Source organism: Lissotriton helveticus, chromosome 6, assembly GCF_964261635.1.
Source record: "Lissotriton helveticus chromosome 6, aLisHel1.1, whole genome shotgun sequence".
Lineage (NCBI taxonomy): Eukaryota > Metazoa > Chordata > Amphibia > Caudata > Salamandridae > Lissotriton > Lissotriton helveticus.
This window is the reverse complement of record NC_136067.1, coordinates 1,617,183,880-1,617,208,037: the sequence shown is the minus strand read 5'-3', so window position 1 is coordinate 1,617,208,037 and position 24,158 is coordinate 1,617,183,880. Positions and strand designations below refer to the sequence as shown.

General features: G+C 41.9%; 1 protein-coding gene across 1 annotated transcript in view; it reads right to left on the bottom strand.

The window, feature by feature from the left end:
- The window catches only part of RAB1A (RAB1A, member RAS oncogene family), a 176,126-nt gene extending 152,417 nt beyond the window's left edge, over positions 1-23,709 (bottom strand). Inside the window, exon 1 of the mRNA XM_078649415.1 lies at positions 23,115-23,709. Coding sequence (XP_078505541.1) covers positions 23,115-23,137 — 23 coding nt within the window. The 5' untranslated portion in view covers positions 23,138-23,709. The remainder of the gene's footprint in view (positions 1-23,114) is intronic.
- Between the last annotated feature and the right edge of the window lie 449 nt (positions 23,710-24,158).

The window sequence follows — 24,158 nt, the reverse complement described above, 5'->3', positions numbered from 1 at the left end:
CGTTTCTTTGTTCGTTGTTTAATAAAAGGTCATGTTCATCAGTGGCCTACTGATTTTCGTTTTCCTATTCTTTTCTTTCCAGGTTGTTTCATGCTAAAGTTTCTGTTGACAGGATACAGTGATCACTTCGTTATTATTGCATATGTCCTTTTCACTAGGGGTGCTCTCTGGTCGGGCCAGATGACGTATCTCTAGTAAATGGTCCGGGTGAAACAGGTGCATCAATCAGTGGGGAGTAGATAGGCATGACAGATTACAACGGGGGAGAAAGGTCCGCATTACGTACCCTTTCACTACTTGCAAAGATTTTCCTACGTTTATTTGCAAACAGGGAATACCTCCAAAAAGAACTAATTCCCAAACAGTCAATGTTCGGACAATCAATCAATCAATGAGGAATGAAATAGGTACGACGTGTTAAAGGCTTGCGTTACCTACCCTTCACTATCTGCAAAGGGAGAGAGAATATTCCTATTCTTCCTCGTTTGCAGGCAGAGAAGATCCTTAAGAGAACCAACTTCGAACAATTCAATGCTCGATTCAAACAATCAACAAGGGGTACTGTGAACACAAATGAACGCCGCTTATGTACATACGCATTGCTATTTTCAACAGGTTGTTCCTAATGTTTCTATTTTAGCGAGGTCAAAAAGAGATCCCATTAGTGGCCTACTGATTTTGCTCGATTCCTTTTGTTTTTTTACACGATTTTTCGCTATCTGCAAAGACTAAACAGAGTATTGCGACTCTGTGCTTGTTTGTAAATAGAGAATGAAGCAAAGAGAACAATCAATCAAATGGAGAGAGAAGCAGGCACGACGGATTACAAAGGGGGCAAAGGGCTGCGTTAACTACCCTTCACTATCTGCAAAGAGAGAGTACTCCTAATAGAAATGAGGGGTGGGGGGCAGCATTCAAAGCAGATCAGTGTGCATAAACACGAAAATGTTTTTACTTACCACGTACTTGACATTCGACAGCTTATGATATTTGCTATTAAAAAAACATTGAAATTCACTGAAAAAACCATAGGTTATAGACCATATATAGTTAGGAATTAGCATTTAAAAAACCTTATTTTACTCACACAAAACCATTGAAATTCCATATATAGTTAGTTGCACTAACTATATATCGCGCACCCGCAATCCACTGCTGATGATGTCACATATTACATCATTCATGACATGGTCAGTGACATCACTGATGACATCACTGATGACATCTCAAATGACATCACTGATGACATCTCACTTGACATCAATGATCACATCACTGATGATATCATTCATGTGATAATACAATGCATCTCCTCACACTCTAATATAACCTCTGTTACACCCAGTGTTAAATAGAGAGTATCATTTTTGAAACCATTGACACACCAATACTAGTTACTACATACGCGCTCACTGATTCCTATGTCTACACACACATTCACTCATACAATCATTCATACATACAATCACTCATCTTTGCAACACTATCATATGCACTCATACACCTATACAGACACTCACACTCTGCCACTCATCCATGGAGTTACTCACACACCTAGTCAGTCCTGAAAAGAATCAATCACACTTCCATTTTCTCATCTATACAGTTAAACACAGAACACCTTACATTTTTGAAACATATACTAACACATAGTTACTCTCTTATAGAATCACTGATACAAGTACACATTGATCTGCACAGAGTCACACACCTCCCAGCCAGCCATACACACACTCAGTCTCCCATACAAATACTTGTGCAACCAATCAATAACCCATATAGCTACTTATATAGCTACTGATCAACACATGCAGCAGCTTGTACAACAACAGACATACTGATGCACACTTTCAGACAGTTTAGTCACTAACCCGTGCATTCAGTAAGACGCATTTAATCACTCACTCATACAGTCAGTCATGCACCTACTAAATCCTTCGTCCAGACACTTACACATCCACTCATTCTTCAATATGTAAGACATATTTAAACTTTATAGAAACAAAAAATCACTGGATGTTGTTATCAGTGATGTCATCAGTGATGTCATTTGAGATGTCATCAGTGATGTCACTGACCATGTCATGAATGATGTAATATGTGACATCATCAGCAGTGGATTGCGGGTGCGCGATATATAGTTAGTGCAACTAACTATATATGGAATTTCAATGGTTTTGTGTGAGTAAAATAAGGTTTTTTAAATGCTAATTCCTAACTATATATGGTCTATAACCTATATATATATATATATATATATATATATATATATATATATATATATATATATATATATATATATATATATATATATATATATCCAGCCCTGGCACGTCCCCCAAAAAGGTTTTGCAAAAACCTTGACAAAACAAGCACTGAGAAAGCCTAAAGGCTGATGGCAAACCACAAACCTATTGGTTATGCCAAAGCTAGTCTTCACAACGATCTCCACATCTGTGAGCCTCCTGGAGGCATTTGATTTTTTTGGAGGTTGGTGGCAAGACGGTGCAGTAAAGTCACCCATCCCCAATAGTTTAGGGTGGCTGGTGACCAAACAGACTAAGGAGAGACTGATGGCAACCAAGATTTCAAGAGACAAAGGCCTTTTTAGGTCTGGCCTACAGACATCTTGCAGTCTCACAAACCGCTTGTAATAAAAATGTTGATAAAAACACATGCACTGGTAAATCCAAAAGGTCAACATTGACAAGCTGGTGCAATGTTCATTTTTAAAATTTTTATTTCAAGCATGTTCAAGAAAAATAATAAGGTATGTTGCCACTTTAATTTGGCCACCATGTGCTTCCAGTAAAAATGTATATTCTAAAAAATATTCACTGATTTAGTCTTTTGACTAGTGATTTTAAGCAACACTCCTTTCCATTGAGCCATGTATTTTATTATTTGTGAAGGAGATAAGACTAAAGATGTAACCAAGCACTCAAACCGCAGGCAGCTAAAATTTTACATTGTCTCATATACTTTAGAATGCAACATTAGAAAAGGAGGTGCCATTTAACTGGACAACAGAAGTGCTGGCAAAATAAAGACTTTAAAGACTTTAAAGTTAAGATAAAACTATATAAGCACACTGAGGAGAAAATAACTATTTTTAGGTAGAGGTGAACAATGTGCACAGGCTTTGTGCAGTCACTCAAAGCATAATGACCCAATGGGTAAAGTGGGTTGACATACTGCCCTATGCTGTGGTGGGCGGAAGTAATACCTGAATGATAATTTAACAGACCTATAGATGAAGCATACTTACCAAAATCTCTTCATCTGTGAATGTCATTTATGATATTGTTTGGAGAAAAAGAATAGTTTGCGAGATAGCTCAATTGGTCTCAAAGGCCAGGCCAGACCTAAAAACACAATCATGTATGCATAGAGGGGCTTTGAACCAGCCCTCTTCATTCACTGGTCTGTTCAATTGTCCTTCATAATATGCTTCACCCATCAAAGCACGCAGCATGGGACTATGAATCAGTCCACTTCAGCCGCTGGTTTTCTTGCACTATTGCCAACTGTATTTTCTAGATCAAATAAGCACATTTTCCTCAAAGAAGTGCACTTCAATGCCATGGCAGGTGGACCACTAGCTTACTCCTTGGATGCTTTGTTCTAACCATTCTTTAACTTTTAGGAATTATTTATAGTAATTCTTGTATGATTAAACTGGGTCTTCATGCTACAGTAATTCAAAACCATTTCTTCATTACAACACAAGAAACAGTAACGTGCATGAAAACTAAAAAGCTGTTGTATATCTGTTCTGCGTACGCTCACCACTACTGTTCTAACTATATACGACGGTCCTGGTATTTTTAGAGTTAGAACATTTATGGCAAGCATCGGACTGCCACTTTCAGGTGGTGGCATGTCCCTCCCCCCCCCCTTTTTAGGTCTCGCCTAGCGATGCAGCGCATGCGCTGCACGCTTTGGCGAGACCTATAGTCGTCGGTTTTGCTGCCGAAGGGGGACAGGAGATGTGCACGGGTACGGACAGGAGATGTGCACTCCGTAGGCGTGCACATCTCCTGTCGCCGCATGAAAACAGCGCGCGCCATTTGCTTACTCTCTCCGCAAGAGAAGGGGGACAGGAGATGTGTACGCGCGCTTGTTTTCCATTGCATTCTGCATGTCTTTTCATTACTGCGTTTCAGCAGAACACGCACGCGTAGGGACAGGAGATCTGCACACACGCTTTAGCGCGGAGACAGCTTGTTTAAAGGCAGGAGTAGTTCCCAAGTCCGCTCTGCCCCTTTGCAGGCAGCAGCACAACACTTCTCAGCGACGAGGAGCCGTCCCCCCTTCCAAGGAGCCGAGGGCCTCCCCTCTTTCCGCTCTAACACTAAAAGCTGCTTCTATCCCTCCAAACTTGGGGCGCCCGGGAAGGAGGCGCAGTAGTGGGGCTTCTTTCCAGCCATCGGCGGCTCCTCATGCAGACCGCGCTGCCCAGGTCCCGGGGAAGCGCATAGAGAGAGGCACCCGGACCACGAGGAGGCTCAGTCCATGCTCAGAGCCGCAGCGGCTGCACGGGGATGGGGAGCAGCTCGCTGGAAGCTTTCCATTCTCCCATACAGGAAGTACAAGCATTTGCAATGCAACAGGTCTCGCATGTACGCGAGTTTGAGCTATTGGCATAGTAAATGACAATGCCTTTAAGTTTTGGTTTTTAAAACATATAAAAAGGCATTGTCATTTACAATGGCAATAGCTTAAGCTCGCGTAAATGCGAGACCTATTACATTGCACATGCTTGTTGTTCGGTGGCACTGGCTGGCTTAAAGAATTTGCCCATCGAGCCAGCCTGCAAGACTAAACCTACTGGGTTGACTAATGCTTGATATGTTACTGAGAGGGAGTCCACCTACCCTTAGTCTTGCTCTTCCACCCGCAAATAAGTAGGTCAACTATTTTAACAAGTAGCTCTGTAATACAGGTAATACTTCAGTGTAATGCAATTTAAATCATTTTGAGGAGCTTTAGTGGGAGGGACAGACTTGCTGTGCTGCCTTTTAAATGTATAGAGTTCATTGTTTCCATGTGTTAATATTTTCTGATGGCCAGTTATAGTATTTGAAAGAACCCTGATGCTATAATGCAATATGACACCATGTTATGTTAATATAATATATAGGGCACATGGCTGCCCCAGCAACTGGGCTTCCCACAGCTAATGAAATGGCATACACTAGAGAGAGACGGGGCACATGGAAAAAACCTAAGTGGCAAAGAGCCAGGTCTTAAGCTTTTTTCATGAAGCAAAGATGATTCTGTGTTCCTTAGTTCAAGGGATAAAGTGTTCCAAAGGGCCGGGGCGAAATTAAACCCAGAAAGAGCAACCTCCTGATCTTTTTCTTTTGAACAGAGGGCTCACCACCAGGTTTAACTCTGCTGAATGGTGGCTATGTTAGGAATATAGGGTTGCGTAAGACCAGAAAGGATAGGGGCACCCGAAGCATTCATTATCTTGTGTATATTACTAAAGACTTTAAATTAATTGCACTTCTCAAGAGGCAGCCAGTGGAACTTCTGAAGGAGCACAGAGGCTGGACAAAACTTAGGGAGGGAGAAAAGTAATCTGGCAGCAGCTTATTGAACCGACTACCGCCTCTTCAAGATCGATTTCCTGCAACCTAGATACAGGATGTTGCAGTAGTTCAGGCACAACAAGGTAAGAGATTGAACAATCAAATGTCGTATGCGAGGTCGAAAGAAACCGATAATGGGTTTAAGTCCTCTCAGAAGGCCAAAACAGGTGCCAGCAGGAGTGCTCACTTTGGTCTCAAAACTAAGGGAATCGTCCAACCAAATACCCACTTTTTTTTTTATATAGAGGATTTGGGCGAGGGAGGGGGCCCCCAGGGTTTCCGGGTACCAATGAGCTCACTATTGCCCTAAGATGTGCAAACTTGACAGAAGCTAAGATTTACAAAACATCCAAGTAAAATAAATAAGACAAAAACGCAGACATATGAGGTGTGGGGCACAAAATGTGCATGTCTCATCGAGTGTTAGTGTGTTACATGAGTGGATGTACACATGCAGGGTAGATGGGTCCCTCCATGAGGACATGGTCATTGCAGCACAAAATGGAAGTTCACCTCCATACTGCCTGCAAGGATCAGACATCCTTCGTGTAGATTTTTCTAGATGCATCATTTAGCCAATCTGAATGAATTTATGGAATTCACATTCATCCACTGACTGAGCTGCACTGAACTGAACTGACCAAAACCAGGTTTTCCTGTTTAGTAGCTCTCCCTGCAGATTTGCTTACAGGCACGCTTATCCTTCTTTTGAATTAGAACACTTACCCGATACCATAGCTTTGATGTCTACTTTGCCTTCCCTTTTTGTTCTAAATCACAGAGACCGAAAGAAACAAGTCTACACTGCCTCTTTTGGAATACACATTCCTCGCACCTGTTTGGAGCTCTTCTTTGTGGAGAAAGCCCAGATGCGATAACCAGCTTTGGTCAGCTCATGAAACATGCCTGCCAGAATCTACATCCTTGACCCTACCGGTCAGGTCACTCAACTGCCATCCTCTGACCCACCAACACACAGGCTCTTCACTGAACTTCACAAAAGTATGAACCACCTTGCTACACCTTATGATTTGGAACACAAAACTCCAGTTAACCCTTTCTAAGGGAACCCCTAGTTCCAAATGACAATTATTTCAGCTGCTAGCACTGGTTTAAGAGATTTGGCAACTGTTTTCTACTCCCTGGGAAATACTGTAGGTGGTAAGTCAATTCCAGCAAGTGTTCTCACAATGGCATTAATAAAAGTTACAGAGGAGTGGCACAGCTCCATAAGTGCAGTAATCACCAAGTTCAGAGAACACTGTAAAATGGAAAACGGTCCACATGCTTTGAACCATCTCAATCCTCTGCTCCCCCAATGTGATTGAACAAATTGAGACTCGAAGCAGGAGTGCTAGAGGAAACTGCTGTAATCAGGCAAAAACAGATGTTTACCAATGTTATGTTTTGGAAGACAGCAGAAAGAATTCCATAGCTTTTAACACCTTGAACATAGAGAGATTTCAGCCAAAAGATCAGAGTCTCCAGCCGGGTGTGTGTTTAGGTGGAAAGAGTTTTAGGAAAAGGAGTTTACTCTTTAGGGAACTTTATTAGGGTGTGAAATCATCTGGATGAGCACACTTGGAGTTGTAATGGGGCTTTGAAACACTGCCTGGCAATAAAGCAGTGTGTTTTGACAGTGATCCAAGGCAAAACTTCCAAGGGGCAGGATCTCACAGCACTCAACCTTGAAACTGGGACTAAACACAAAATATTGTGCTTTCTAAAATAAGTAACCCATTAACAAGGATGTCCAAGTTTCTGCTGCTGCCCAAGCCCAATGGGATTCAATAAAGTTCAGTGCAAGTTGGTGGTTTAAAAGCGGAGAAGAACCCCAAATATTAAACATTAATACCAAGATCAACATGGTGCTGGTCTAGGGTGTACTGCAAGTCAGGGAATTTGTGAGATTATTTCACATCTATTTGTGATTTATATTTCCGTATGACAAAAAGGACAGGATACAAACTGCTCCTAATGGGAATTTGGTTGGAATGTCACTACTGGATCCAGAACCTATGCTACATTGGAGTATCCCAGGATGGACAAGTATTGGGCGAGCTGTCATTTTTAGGGTATTCAATAGAAGGATGAGGATAGCCTGTTCTGACGAAGATGCTTTTGCCAGCTTTGTGAAGTGGGAAGCAAGAACACGTTGACAAAGTAAAAACTCCTTGGCATTACAGATGCCAGGGGGGAGGATTATTCAAATTGTTATGAAGTGTTTAGTGCTACAGATCTGTAGTCGCTACCAACTCCTGAAAGACTAGAAAGATCCACTGAAGAGAGATGAAGAAGGTGGAGCCTTGTGATAATGTTTGCTTGTAGGCATAAGTGGAAAGCTGGTGACAGCATCTGAGTCACAGTTATCTATGTGGTTTAATGTCTATGCCAAAAGAGTACAAATGAGTGAGCCAGAATTACTGTACATTACAACGTAAATAAACCAGAAAGTTACTTTTTCATCCTTTACATCTGTGTCTAGGACAGAGTTTCATACAAGTATGCTGTTGGTTCAACAATAATGGTCTTTAAAAAGATAGAATATCTGCTTTTAAGGACAGCCCATGGACAGTTCTATGCTAAGTACTGAACAGAGATGGGAGTCTGTATCTTACTACTTTCCTCGAATTGTCATTCAACCCAACCACTACTGATGTGCAACTCTTTCAAGTGACATTCTACAGTTTACAGTCACAAGGAACAGGAGAGAGAGATACAGAGAGCCCATATGTGTTCGACTAAGAACGTGGCTACACCTTGTTCCATTGGAACAGTTTGTTATTTTATTTGTTTGTTTAAATTCACTGTATCAACCTTGCAGTGCTGTGTCTCGACCCATGTAGGGACTTGTTAACTTTACTAATTTCCCAATGGCATCAGCCAACCTTCACCGCTTTGGTGTCACATGGGGTAGAGGAAAATAGAAACACTAAAAATAAGCTACTGCCACATACACAAAGCAGATGACACATTTTGACTGTAGCGTACCTTAAGCCCATGGTTACAGAGTGCTGTCTGACAAACATGTAACCTATGCTTCAGCTACAACGAGTTGTGAAGACTTTGTCCACATAATTTCCGGCTTCCAAGAAATCATTCATGCACTCGCGCAGACTGCATTCAAACAACTTTACCTGTCAGGGCTTCACTCTAACATTATGTAAAATAGTAGAAATATCCAAAGAAGTTTCGAATCTCAATGGAAGACATATCACTCCATCAACCACAGAATCTATTAGATGAATGTTATTTAATGTACTTCCCTATTGTAAGTACAGGCTTAAATTCTTGACAGGATTACAGATTTTAACGTTGGTGACTACCCCCATTTACTGTATCTACAATTTATTATATCTAATTCTGCCCTAATTCAAATTTGTGCTGATAAACAGTCACCGTGGAGAGAGGAGTTTAGCCACTGTCTATTGAGATTCTCAACATGAAAACTTAAACCGCATAAACATCACACACAATATCGTACCAGCAATTTGAGCACTTTGTAGGTCTAGAGATCACTCAACCTCTAGGTACCTTATTTATTAGAACAACTTAAAATGTAATCACAGCAAAAAACATTGCTATAAGCCCTGCGTGGAAAGCAGTAGATACCCATGCTCATTAGACAGCAGGAAAAAGTGGTAATAAGAAAGCAGCTGCAAGCGCCCACACCATTCTGAATCAACTCTGCTACATCAGCAGGACACTAGCTAGTACAAGAACCCATGAAGGAAACAACAGAATAAAATTCTGTTCTGCAAGGTCACGCCCAAGCAGATCCAGCCTTTCCTCAATCAGCTGGATCAGGAATTTCTACCCCCCTCCCTCCACCCCAAAACTACCACCCAATTACATACACACCTAAAGTTACTGGTAAGATCACAAGCTAGCACCGAAGCAAGTATTGTCCTCTTACAATGTTACCAATCAGGGATCAGATCACTCTGCAGCATAGTGGAAGCAAACATTCAAGTACCAATTAAACTCTTCAGAGCACAAAGGGAAGCCTGTATGATCTCTGAATGGACTGCAACAGCATCATCATGTACGGTTTTGAATTGTACTTGCCTGACAGAGCTTAGTTGGTCCAAATGGATGTCCTCCTATGCAACAACCCTCAAGGTTCCATTCTCTACACATTAATTGTCAACCTGTACATTGGCTGCAACAACTGAGCTGAACAACATCATTTCTAGCAGACTGTTGCAACATTTCTCACCCGTAGATGTGCCTCGCTATCATTCAACCCAGAATATGCCAAGCCGGTCTCAAGCTAAAAGCAGAACACACTTTGGTCCTATCAATAGCAAACATCTTCATTGGGCTCAGTAATGGCATAGACGGATCAGATGAATGGGCGTCCTCATTACAACCCATCAAGAGTTCCAATTCCATTAACTTCTACATGAATTTCCTCAGTTTCAGAGTCCTAATGCACACAAGGTCAAGGGATCCTTTGTCCCTGCTTCGCAGTGCGAAGCTATTCATTCCAGAAGAAAAATTCAGAACATCAAAATATTCAAAAACATCAGAGCAATTATCTCAGCTCACCTGAATGGTGGCAATGCTTTATTAGCTAGACCCCCGCAGAACACCTACGAAGATTTTTTTTCTACTTTAGACAGTGGCCTGCTTCATCTACCCTCCAACACTACTGGTTCTGACTGCCGCCCACGTCATCAACATGATCTGCTGCACAGTCTACAGGGCAGCAAACAGGGGCATCTATACTTCTTCATTGACTAAAATCAGGGCAGTGAAATTACTTCACAAGAGGAGGTGCGGCAACATCAAAGGACTGAACATACAAGACTTAATATGATCCAAGAGTGTGGAACTCCATTCCACAATGAGTCCAGCAGGAACAATAACTGGTCTGCTTCAAAAGAAATCAAAACCCTGTCCTTAAAGCAACACCTTGTTTTAATATCAACTCTGTTACAAGATGCATCAAAAGCATATATGACTGTGCCCCCAACTCAATCTCTATGCTCGAATCGTACTATCATACCCAAATCCCACTTCCAGTATCTTCTCCCGCCACCACATTCCCCCTCATCTTAATCCAGACTTAATCATTGTGGAACTCTTTGATTCCAAGCCTAAAGACCACTGAGTAGTCCAATGAAGATTGTACTCCTTCCATTAAGCAATACGTTGCCCTCTGAGACCACACCTTCAGTCTTTTCCAACAGTCACAGCAGTGGCAAAATCTGTTTAAAAAGGCTGTAAGACATTAGAGGTTTTGGGACAGTGCTTGACGTTGTTGCAAATGTATTAAGGGTCAGTACTAAGATGGGCTCCATACACCATAAATAGAATGAAATGAATTAACCAACAGCAAGCGGACAAACATTTTGTTACTTTGAGGATTTTTCTTCTGTATAGTAGACAATTAGAAGTTTGTGAACTTGCTATTTCCCCAAACAGGCACATAGAATTGGCAAAACCCACCCGACTCTAAACAGAATAGAATAGAGAGAATGGATTAGTTAGCTGTGGGGGGACCAGAAAAAGCTACTTCAAATAGTAAAATGTAGAAACGTATTCTTCAGCATGGAACACATTTAAAGTTGCCCAGAGCAGCAAAACACACCCTCAAGAGAAATTGTGTATATCATTATGTGTGCACATGATCTTATCCACTTTAACAAATGAGAAGCCATCGGGAGAATACTATGCAAAAAGATAGATTTCAAGTTATATTTTCACAACGTGCAAAAAGTACTCTTTGGAATCAGAAAAAGTAACTGGAGCAAATTCAAGTTCTCTTAAATAAAAAAACGCATTGTTTGGCAAAGCAAGGGGTTTCAATAGTACCCTCAGTAAAGAAGTTGTGGGGAAGGAAGGCTGTTCTAAGTGCTGCTAGACTGTACAATTATGGGAACTGAGGCACAGGAGATAAGAAGCTAGTGACCACAGATGTCAAGCGGACAAGTCAGGTTTACAATTGATTCATGCTGGCCCAAACATTAGCCTAAATAAACATAGAGCTCAAGTGCTTAACACAAGCTGTTTTGGCCTCAGCAATACATCAAAACCATACCTGCGAGTATGTGTGGCCAAGTTCAACAGCAATTCTGATCTGAAAGCAGCAGCTGGTGAGTTCCAAATATATAAATAAATAAATATACGAGTAATAATCTATGTGGTGAGGATAGCTCAGTTAGTTAAACGCTTGCTGTTGGGAGGTGCAAGGCAAGAGTGTAAACCCCAGTAAGCAAGGCAGACTTGAGCATCATTCAGAGATCAGTAAATAATAACAGTCTGAAAGTATAGTATGGAGCACTAAGTATAGTATGAAGCACTACATAAAAATGATCACCTACAAGCTAAAAAATGTACTTGCTGTTCCGGTACCCTACTCCCACTTTTAAAAACACTCCTAGTTTTACAGAATGGTCTCCGTAATAGGCTGAATGTGATGCGCATGAGGATGAAAGGCTACATGCGTTTTCCAAAACATTACTATTCCATAATATATCAAAAGGTTTTGCTATAAACTGCTTCTTTAGAGGTAGAGAAACTCAAAGTACAAAAACCACAAAATGAGAGCCAAGGGAGTGAGCCTCCTCTAACTCCCCTTGTGAAATCATCTAAACTCACAAAAAGAGGAGGACTAAAAAAATAGCTGTGGCAGAGACCCTGAAGTTATTCACTCTCTCAGTTCCTCTATCCTAACTAAGTATGTAATCATAAAAGGGCTATGGTGAAGAAATAGATAGGGAAATTACTACTTTTTAGGGCTCGGACTCCTCCCCACTGTAAGTGGGGGAGGAGTTTCGAGATCCTAATGTTAAAGAAGAAAAAAAAGAAGTATCTCCTAGGGCTTTGGCCGAGACAAATTCCACACATTCCTTAGCGTGTTCTGTCATCTGGCCAGTGATTCGTCTTCGTTGTGTTGTCGTTTTAATAGGCTTGAAGTGATAGGGTAAATGTAGTTTTCTTCCGCCATTTTGGGCATATTTCGTTCGTGCTCGCGCAAAGAAGTACATTAATTATAATTAGGAGCTGTCAGGGTGCCTCCGTAAGTGAATCCAGATGGCCGGGCGCGTTCACCATTCAGCAGCGCTCAGCGCGCAGCTGCTGCATGCTGGAACGTCCCGGTCCTTCAAAGAAGAGGAGAGACGAAACACATCGCATTTCAATTACAGCTCTCGGTGGAAAAGGCAGCGTGGAATGTGTAAAAGGGAAGGGAGCTCGGTGGAGGCATGTGACACTTGAAGCAGGGGCGTAACAAAGGCGGTGCGGGGGGGGCCCACAGCTCTCGGGGGGCCCTAAGCGCACTCACTGTACACTTACACTCATGTAATGTTGGGCCACGCGCAGCCGCCTGGGGCTTGAGCGTGCTGCAGTGCTCAAGCAAGCTTAGAGCTTGCAGCAGTCTGCTGGCAGCCTCACCCAACTGTTAGGTGCCATGTATTATTATCGCGCGTTTAAATCCCAGCGCGCAGCCTCTGTCTATCAGCCTGACCGTGACGTCATTGCTGGGGACGTCATATCCTGCTTGGAGCGTAGCCCGCGCACGGAGTTTGTTTTGCGAGCCTTAGGCTGCCTCGGTGGTTGAGGCAGTGCTGCGGAGAATCGTTGTAAATAATCACGGCGCAGGCCGAGGCGCTCTCAGCACTGCCTGCTGCAGCTCGCTCCGGGCCGCTGGGGTGCTCCGTCCTGTGCTGAAGGTAAGATGCTGCCATACTGGCCAGAGTATGGACGGGAGTATTGCATATATGACCGGGGATCTTCAAACATAAACCGAGGCACATCTGTAGGACTATGTGTGAAGACAGAGTCGGAGATTGGGCAGAGTCTACGTTACTGTAGAAGACCGGGACATGGGGGAAAATGAATCCAGTGCGGGTCTCGTTTTTCGTGGTCTTCGTACTTTAGCTTTAAAAAAAAAAAGCTGACTTCGCTCTGTCCAAACAGGGAGGCCTCTTCTGATCCTCGCCAGCCCCATCAGAATTAAATAAAAGGATCCAGGGCCTAAAGTATGAAGCTGATTTCATTAATCGTTGAAAACATATTTATTAGAAACTTCAGTGGAGATGTCAGTTTTTTTTATGTGTGCAGATTTATATAGCATGCTATTGGAGCGCTTTCCCTGAGTCCAGTTACAATACACAAGGTCACATTCATCCTTTTTTGGCAGGCACGGGAAGATTAAGTGAAGTGATTTGCCCGGAACCCCAGGATGTGGAGTCGACCCCGAGGCTCGAACCTTGGTTTCCCAGCTCCAAAGTCGACAGTCTAGCCGTCATACCACATCCACTCCCCTAGCTTCAAATAAAAAAAGTGATTTTGCCAAATACGTCATGTTTGCTACTTGCAAATTGTAGCGCTGGCCTGAATGTGCTGAATTCCATCACCTTTTACGTTTTCAACAAGAATTGGGCACACAGTGATCAGAATCGCCTCGTGACGACTTGGGTTAAAATAAATGCTCTTGACTGTGGTGAGGAAATTCGATGCATGTGTCTCAACAGGGCTTAGTTTGCAATAAATAAAAAAATATTAAGCGCTGGGGCCCACTGTTTTTCCGAGGAGCCCACCACAAGCGCTGGTGAGTACCAAGGCTGCCAAGTCTTGCCTCCACCTTATGGGTCCGACGCCCTATACATGTTTCGTTTCATGCAAGCTTCTCCGCGTGTCACTGTTTTCTTATCTTACCCTTCCTCTGTTTCTCTCTTTTCTGCCTTTCTCTCTTTGCTGCTTTGGATTAAAGTGTGATGTTAAAAAAAACTGGCTCCCAAAATAAGTGATGGTGCTACGCTTGTAACCGCCGGTACAAATTAATGATTTGTTATCAGGAAATGCACAATCTCCGATAAATCACTGGTGTGAATGCCCATCATTGTTTTTTATTCTCTTGACGTCATACCGCTAGACGCCAACATAATGACCTCCTCCTGTGTCTTTGCTGGCTTTTCTTGGATCTGGCAGGGTCGAGGAAAAAGAGGCATAGCGAATCAAGGTAATTCCCTGGAGTTACATCATTTGGTCAAGCAGGAAATCCGGAAGCGATCCCAGGTTTTCTTGTTGTGCAATGGAGTGACTAGATGGGCATCCTTTTCTCCCGTTTTACATCACGTTACCCTTTGTCTCTACATTTTTGAGGAGCTAAATCAAAACATTATTTTACGTAATAACTCAAATAAAAACATATTCATATAAAGCACAGCATGCCACCATTGGTAAAATTACAATTCAACCAACATACTTCCACTACACACCACATGCACACACTCCATAACACATGGCAAAAAGACATTGGCATTTACAATGCCATTAGCTCAAACTCAAATAAATCCGAGCCCGATTGCATTTCTAATGCTTGTTTAATACTGCCTTCACCCACTATGTAAAGGCATGCTTCATCACAGGGCCGCTAACGACACCCAGATGTAGACCAACACTCTGGGTGGAGCGCTGATTTTTTTTATAAAGAAGAAAGGAAAAGTTTCCCTAGGGAGGGATCCCTTGTGCAGAGAAAAATGAGAGATAAAACTACCCAAGGAGGTACCATCCGAACTCCTTTATTTATATGTCCCCCTTGGCAGGATTAAAAATAAACACGGGTGTATAGGAGAAGTTACCGCTCCTGTATCCCATCTGCATTTACCGACATGTTTCAGCCAATTGTGGGTGCCCTCTGGGTCACTGGGCTTCTTCAGGGTATAGATCCCTTGTGATAATTGTAATATTTATAGTCACAGTCTGACCTATTTTTGAGGGTGGTTAATTAAACCTTACTTGTTTACCGTGGGCACACTCGCCTGCAGCATCCGAGTTTCATACTTTATTCTCCAAACCCAGGTCATCAGAGGACATGGAGTGGCACTTTTCGGAGACATCGACCCTTGACAAATGTGTGACTATAGGGTGGTGTTCCCACAACGGTCCCGGGTTTGGAGAATAAAATATGAAACTTATGAACTTCCTGCTCCCTTACAGACCTTCACCTAACAATGCAACATTCCCAGACACACTTTCAAACCTTATAGCACTGCACTCCAACCTATGCATTCTGAGTGACCTAAACATTCGGTTTGACAAACCCAATATGCCCCATCTAAAAACAATCATCACTAGCCTAGATGCACTGAACCTACATCAGATCATCCACACACATCACTGGATACATCCTAGAAGTAATTTTTGCAAATACAGAACGACTTGCCTTTCAAAATGACTCCAGCCATAGTCAGATCGCCTTTTCCTTGCTTTCCAACATAAGACAACACAAAGCAGCACACCAAAAACCACCTTACATGCATCCACCAATCGACCATGGTACAAACTAAATTTTGAATACTTAGAAACACAACACCCAGTACAGATCTAGATACTATAAATTTCATTCAAAAACGGAGTGGCTACAGGAAGTTTTTGATATCCTAATATCACTAAAAACAACACAACAGAACAAAAGAAAACAGGCACCTTGGAGAAATAGAGCTAAAAGAGAAAGCAGCAAATTAGAAAGCTGCATCGTACTCGGCTCAAAACAAACACCAATCAAGATAAAACTTCACCTACAGAAACGTGACCGATTATACAAGACGGCAATCAAAAAAGCTAAGAACAAATACTATTCAGATCAAATTCAAAAGGCTAAATGTGCAAATAAATAATTCTATAAACTTCACATTGAATTTCTTAAACCAAATTGCCTATTAGGAGCTCATCCCATTAATAAAGAATTCACAAACTGGCAAATCATATTACCAAAGCAGGCATATTGGACTCCTATCTAAAACAGAAAAAGCCACCACACAAACCTTTTTCCCAATAAAAAAAACCACAAAAAAAACACTCCAAGGAGTATGCTAACCCAGCCTCTCCATTCCTTCTAATAAATATCACAATGAATTTATGGACCTAGCAGCCCTTCTGACCCATGCCCATCACAAGCCTTCAAGAAAATTCTTCTAACTACCTCTGCTGTGACACCGGTAAGAAGATTCATCAACAATTCCTTAAATAAAAGGAATTTTTACAGAAGATCAAAAAGGACATGTATACATACATTACCAAAGAAAACAAACCTGGACCCACTTAACCCCAACAACTATAGACCAATTACAAATGGAGCTTTCCTGAGAAAACTGATGGAAAGAGCAGCATTCACCCAAATGTCACAATTAATTACCAGCACTGATCAATAAATTTCACCTCACATGCTATAAATATGCAGATGACACAAAAAACTCCTTTAACTAGAAAGCTCCAAAGACATTGGAAACTCACAAATTTTCAGGTGCCTCAGAGCCGTGGATCAATGGATGACAGAGCCATCACATTTAATGCTTCCAAAATGAAATTGTCACATGGCAATTAGAAAAATTATGACCCACTCGCCACCTGTTTGAGTGTTTGATTGGTTCAGATGCTCCGTCCATCACCATCACCACCCCCGTTTGTACCGCTTTGGCCGCCATAAGTGTGGCAGGGTATGCTCAGACGTGAGTGCCTTGCTCACTTTGCCACTGGATTCAAGCAAGCCGGGCTGAAGACGGCTGTAATGCCAGAAACCGGTCCTCGGAAGCTTGTTTCCGGTCCAGGGAAGGCATGGCTTGGCAGTTCGGGCTGGACTCTTCCCATGAGGCACAGGGTCAGACTGATTTGCATATAGCCATGTCTGAACTGGGGTGGCAGAGTGGGCTAAAGAACGGTGATGGATTAAACCCAGATCTTTTGACTGGGTGTGAGTGTTTGATTGGTTCAGATGCTCCGTCCATCACCACCCCCTTTTGTACCACTCCGTCCATCACCACCCCCTTTTGTACCACTCGCCACCTGGCCTTACGCTCTGGGAACACCGCCTAAAGTATCAAAGGAAGTAAGAAACCTCATAATTACCATGGACTCCAAGCTATTAATGAATGCTAAACAGGACAAACTAGCAAGATCAAGCTTTGTTACTATAAAAACGCTGCAACATTTTCCACCGCCTGGGATATCCACACAAGGTCCAGGCTACTATCTCTCTTGTTCTGTCTCAACTAGATTACGCCAATTGCCTCTAACACGGATAATCTTTAACAACCATGAAAATACTACAACGGATTGAGAACTCTGCTGCCAGACTACTCTTACATATAAAGCCACAAGCCCACATCTCCCCTGCCTGAAGCCCCTTCATTGGTTACCAGAAGATCCACATTCAAGCTGTTTTACATCACCCACAAAGCGATACATGGAACAGGACCACTCATCAGGAATAAAATCACCAAATACATTTAACAAAGGAACCTTCACTCTAAATTGGCACCTCACCTCAAAATCCCACCATACAAGAAAAAAACATAGGTGGCACATCCTACTCCGTTCAAGCAGCCAAACTATAGAACTCTTTGCCCCAAACATAAGACCCATTGATAAATACCTCATCTTCAGGAGACTACTCAAGAGTCGGCTATTCACCATATAACCACCATACTCAAACAAAAATATACAAAATACCTCTCAGTACAAGTATTTTTCTGGACTATAGACGTGTACCTACATATGTGTATTGCATTGTATACACGTGTATAATAAGTAGGTTTATGAATATGTAGCCATTCGTTAGTTCAGCTTAACATATTACTTATGGTTAAATTCTGTTTAACATATATAACAGGAACTTCGTCCGCATACCATCCACTGGACAAGACGAATCGGACCCAAGCAGGTAATTTTGCTAGTCTTTATTTAGTGCAACCTCTGATCGCCATGACGCGTTACGGGCCCTGGAACACTTGATCACATGACTTGGTCAGTAGAAACCCGTGATTTTAAAGTGCATATTAGGATCACATGACCCTGGGCCTATAGACATAACCAACAGACTTCTGCCTAATCCACCAAACCTTACAAACAGTAGCAAGATGTTGTATACAATACACATGTTATTCTCCATTATGAACCCAGAAATTGTTGTTTGTGCAAGTTTCGCGGTAAATAAATAAATAAATATCCATATATACATAATAAATATTAAATAAAGCCCATTTCATTAAAAATACATCAAATGTTAAAATATGGCTAATATTTCATTTATATATATGCATTCACCCAAATAAATACAGAAAAGCATTATAAATTCATTAATACGAATTAATCAAGAAATGTGCAAAATCTGCTAAATCTGTGCAAAACAAGCAACTTTTCTTTCTACTGGGTTACACAATAAGGAGAATTTTATATATATATATATATATATATATATATATATATATATATATATATATATATGTGTGACTGCATAAATAAGTACATCTTTTATCATAACCATCTACAATTGCTTCACTGTTGAATTACAAAATATATATATATATATATATATATATATATATATATATATATATATATATATATATATACATACACACACCACACGAAAAAGCGGCGTGCTTCTGCCGCTTGCACGGCGGGCGCTCAACAGGATCGCCAATCCTAAATATGTCACAACAAACTGGTGTAGTCCTTATTTGGCGGAAAAAATAAACAGCCCCAACGCGTTTCGAGGTACGCCTACCTCTTGGCCCGTGACCAAGAGGTAGGCGTACCTCGAAACGCGTTGGGGCTGTTTATTTTTTCCGCCAAATAAACCTTGAGCACTGAATACTTACTTGGGCCTCGACTCTGGTATCTTTCAATAAGGACTACACCAGTTTGTTGTGACATATATATATATACACATATATATATATATATATATATATATATATATATATATACACACACACAAATTAACTTAAAGTACAGCAAAACTTGAAAGTGAAGTTATTAAATACAACTTAAATATACATATATGTCTTTCCTTATACAAATATGCCTTCCATATACTTATTGTATTTGTATATATATATATATATATATATATATATATATATATATATATAGCGCCTACTACCCCCGACGAGGCGTTGAATCGCTTTTTACTCAACTAGCAAGCTACTCCAGAACCAATAAAGGATTAGTGGTGAAAAAGTATAGTAAAAAATGAAAGTAATTCGAGCAGTGGATATGTTAGTCTATTATTTGGATTGAGAAGGATAGTGGATAGTGGAGAGATAGTAGAGGGAAACGGTTTGCATTTATATATCGCTTTCTACCCCTGATGGTGTTGATGCGCTTTTTGGTGAGTAGCACCCTACTCCGGAACCCAAAGAGGATTAGTGGGGAGTTAGTATAGGGAAATATGAAATGAATTTGAGTGGTGGACATGTAAGTCTGTTTGGATTGAAAAGGAATAGTTGAGGGATAGAAGAAGGAAGGGTCTTGAACTTTTTTTGTTTGGAGTTCATAGCAGTAGGGTTAGGGATGAGTAAATGGGAGGTGACGGGGGAAGAGTCTGAGGTAAAGGTTTAAAAAGGCTGGTTTGGGAGACCTGAATAGTAAAAGAGTACCTTTATTACTTTACTTTGAACTGAGCATCTCCAATCAACTACCCTATGCATCTCTCAATATATGGTCTACCTCCACTTTGACTCGTCTCAAATCTCATTCTACTATGCTATCCAATGCACTACCCAATTTCTCACCCTATACCTCTCTCAATACATCCTCTACCTCCACTCTGACTCATTCCAAACACCATTCTTCCCAAAATAACCCTTTTTAGACTATTCCCTCCTTTACGCCCTTGCATCATCTCATACTTTACTATTCAGATCTCCCAAACAAGCCTTTCTAAACCCTTCCATGACTCTTCCCCCCGGCTCCCCTTTCCTCATTCCAAACCTCCTCCTACTACTGAGCTAAAAAGAAAAAAAAAAAAAAACACCAATTTCTAGACCCTTCCCTCTTCTATCCCTCCACTATCCTTTTTTTCAACCCAAACAGACTAACATGTCCGCCGCTCAAACTAATTTCATATTTCCCTATACTATTTAATCCTGTTTGGGATCCGGAGTAGCGTGCTACCCACCGAAAAGCGCTTCAGCACCTCATCAGGGGTAGCAAGCGCCATATAAATGCAAACCCTTCCCTATCTCTCCACTATTGTTTTTCAATCCAAGTAACAAACTCACGTGTCCACAGCTCAAATTAATTGCATATCTCCATATACTAATTCACTACCAATCATTTTTGGGTTACAGAGTGGCGTGCTACTCGCTGAAAAGGGCTTTGACACCTCGTATGGGGTAGTAAGCGCTACATAAATGCAATTACAATAATGAGCCTTCGGAGGAAAAATTGCAAGGGCTACAATAAGGGTAAGATGGTAAAAGGTCATTGTTATGAATGTTGGTGAAGAAGGGTAAATTTGCTTCAAGCAGTTCACGTAGATGATTTGCTCAAGTAAGGGTCTCTCCGTTTGTGAAAAAGCAGTTAGGAAATATGATGTATTAAAAAACGTACAAAGGAAAACCATGTTCAAAGCAATACTGTATGATATGCTTGCTAGTAATGCTGTGCAGAGAGACAAGTTGCTGAAATGTTCTGCAAATGGGTTAAAAAGCCAAGTTTTTGCAGAGAAAGAATTAATGGTGGCGTGGGTGGTACTATCGGATTCTGACAGAACTAGGCTGTAATATATACTATGATAAACCTAAGACCCTAAGACTACCTGTGAACCGAGGCATTATACACATCAGCAGTTAAAGGAGTGACAAGCTTTAAGTTTCTTCGTGTTGGTTATAAATGTTCTTCGGAGGGGGGGGGGGTTATGCTTTGTTGACACATTCATTAAACGGTTGTGGCGTGCGTCTTTCAGTTTTAGGAAAGGGGTGAATTAGGTTATACATGAGGAGGTTGCTAGTTAGCTGGATCCAACTACGGAGTTGGACCGGGCAGGAACTAAACGTACTTAAAAAAATATTCATAAATTAGAACATATTTACAGTACAATTGCTGCAACACAGAAGTGAAATGAACACAAAGACCTATACAACAGGTTTCCAAGGATGTCTAGTAACTCTTTGGAGCAACAACGTTAACTTTAACTAGTAAGGAAACCTATCACGCCCTTGTATTTACATTGATGCTCCCTACAGATACTAAAGACACCGATAGGGATGTTTCAAATACAAGAGAAGCATGAGGATTGTCAGTCTAGTCACTACTGTGTAGTTCTTTGCAACACTAATACAGTAATGCTGTTTAAGTGGCTCCGTCCGGGATTGCAAAATCTCAGGCAAGAAGAATTTAGCAATAGACATGTGACAGGCAAACACATGACTCTCCTCCGATGGCGGGTTGACGTTTTCCCCAGCCGTCAACAGCGCTACTCAGCAGATATGAAGCTCGAATTATATCTACTACAAAGTACCACACTAAATCACACGTAAGACAGTGAAAGTTCAATACAGTTTACAGGGGATATCACAGCTTCAAGAACACTACAGATGTTGAATTGGGCGCACTAGTCGAACACAAGATGCAGTCAGAATCTTTAACATATAAGGTAGCGACTGCTTACCAACTTTACAATATCTGCGCTAACTTCACTTATCTGCAACTATTCAGGTTTGTAACCAAAAGCCACAAAGAGCTCGAAAGACTACTCGTTTCCGTTTTCATTTCCAGTTCACTACTTTTGAAAGTACCAAAGGAAGCCAGTCAATATCATAGAAATCACCATCCAACCACAATTAGTTAAAAATAATTGCTCCGGTTTCGCTATAAACACCGTGGAAAGCAAAAACTCTCTACCATAAGCAGGGTTGCGTTCCAGGTCACGGAAAGTGTGTTTGGGTGGGGCAAGGGGGGGAGGAAGAGAAATCAGCTGACACATGACATCCTAGACTCGATACTGACAAGACCTTCAATAATAATGTGCAAATGGTAACACGCTCCTAACTTTACATTCAAGAAGGTTCTAATTGCAAAATAGTAAAAAAAAAAAAAAAGCGGAGTGATAATAAGAAAGTTAGGAATGGTAGCTGGCCTATTAAGTGGTTGTTCGGAGACAGCACTTGGGAACAGAAGGTAGGAACACCGATCACTCGAGGCACCAAGGGAATACCCACTAGCGAGATAGCTCCCCACTAGCGATATAGCTCAGTGAGTTCATATACATGGTACTGACACGTATTTCAACAAGCAGGCGACTGGAACAAATCTGGGACGCAGATTTCCATTACTGGGCGTTGATACAATCAACCTGTCCCACCGTAAAGAAACCTCACACTGTACAAATGGACAACATGATTTAGCTGGCAGTAACTGGCGAGACTACACCTGCAACGTATTAAATCGAAGATAAACATTTGCCCTGTTAATAGGTCATGTGTAAGCACCTCACAACAGGCACTTACCTGTCGCGATCTTACCAGTTAGATGAAAAACAACTAAATTCCAGCTTTGACAGGTGCACGGGGCCTGCCGATGCTTCTTTTCTTGTAGTTAAATGGGAGGGGGTGTCAGTGTCAGCTCAGGTCCTAGGGGCAAACCTACCTACCTGTAAGCTCTATAATCACTACTTGTAGGAAATTTACAAAATGTGCGTCCCCCTCCCCGATTCCCTACCGTCCTCATGCGCCCTTTATGACCCCAACTATTCTGCCCCCACCCTCACCGAATACTCACTATTCAGGATTCATGCTGGACATGTCACGCTGTCCCCCCCTCCGCGTCTGCACAGTTCTCCGCCGTCTGAGGCTGGGGCGGGGCCGCTTGACACTCGCTTCCTCTACCCCCCCAAAAGAAAAAAAAAACACCACCGGCCCCGTTCCTCTCAAACCCCAAAATGGCCGACCAACCCGAACCAGGAAATAGTGACTGCTGCAGCTCAGGGCTTTACTGGGCTGTCTGGAGGCCGGCAACCACTATACCCTGGCGCTTGTAGTCCCAGAGCCTTACAAACTGCTGATGATCCAATAATATGTGTTATCAACATAAACTACTAATCCCGCAGTGCCCCGTAACACCACATCCTACGAGATGACGTCGCCCCTGCCTGTGCTCCCCTTGTCATTGGCCAATACCAGCCTGGGCTGTCTTGGCACTGGCTTCCTCTAGAACGGCTTATCGGGGGCTGGCGGTGGGTGACGTCACCACTGAAACGTGGCAGCCGGGCGAGTCACCGAGCTGCTGGGCGAGAGGGGAGGTGCTGGGCGAGGGGTGAGGGAAACATTCTGTATGAGAGTAAAAATGTGACTGGGTAGGCAAGTCAGCGAGGCGGAGAATGGAAGGGTAAAAAGAGAAGTAAAGGCAGGAAGGAGTAGTGTTAGTTACTGTCTAAGAGCGGGGTTAGGATAAGAGCAAAAAAAAAAGCTAAGATGGGAGGAGCTTCCGCTCCCGGTATAAGAAGGGCAATGTCAAGTCAGGACTCGTGAGGAAGAAGAGTGGAGAGAGGAAAGGCATTTAAGTCATAAGGCAAACTAACCTTTTAATTCTCACAATTTACTTTAAAATAAGTATATTTGTTTCCATCTTTTACGTATCTCATTTTATTTATTTGTATACCTTATTTCATTTTTAAAGTTTTTATAGCATATAGGCATAGATTCATCAACCGAATTTGCGATCGCAACAGCTGCGAAACAGCTCTTGCGATCGCAATTTCCACTCCCGCAATTCATAAAGCAAAAAAACACCAGATAGCGAATTCGCAAAAACATAAATTCGCAG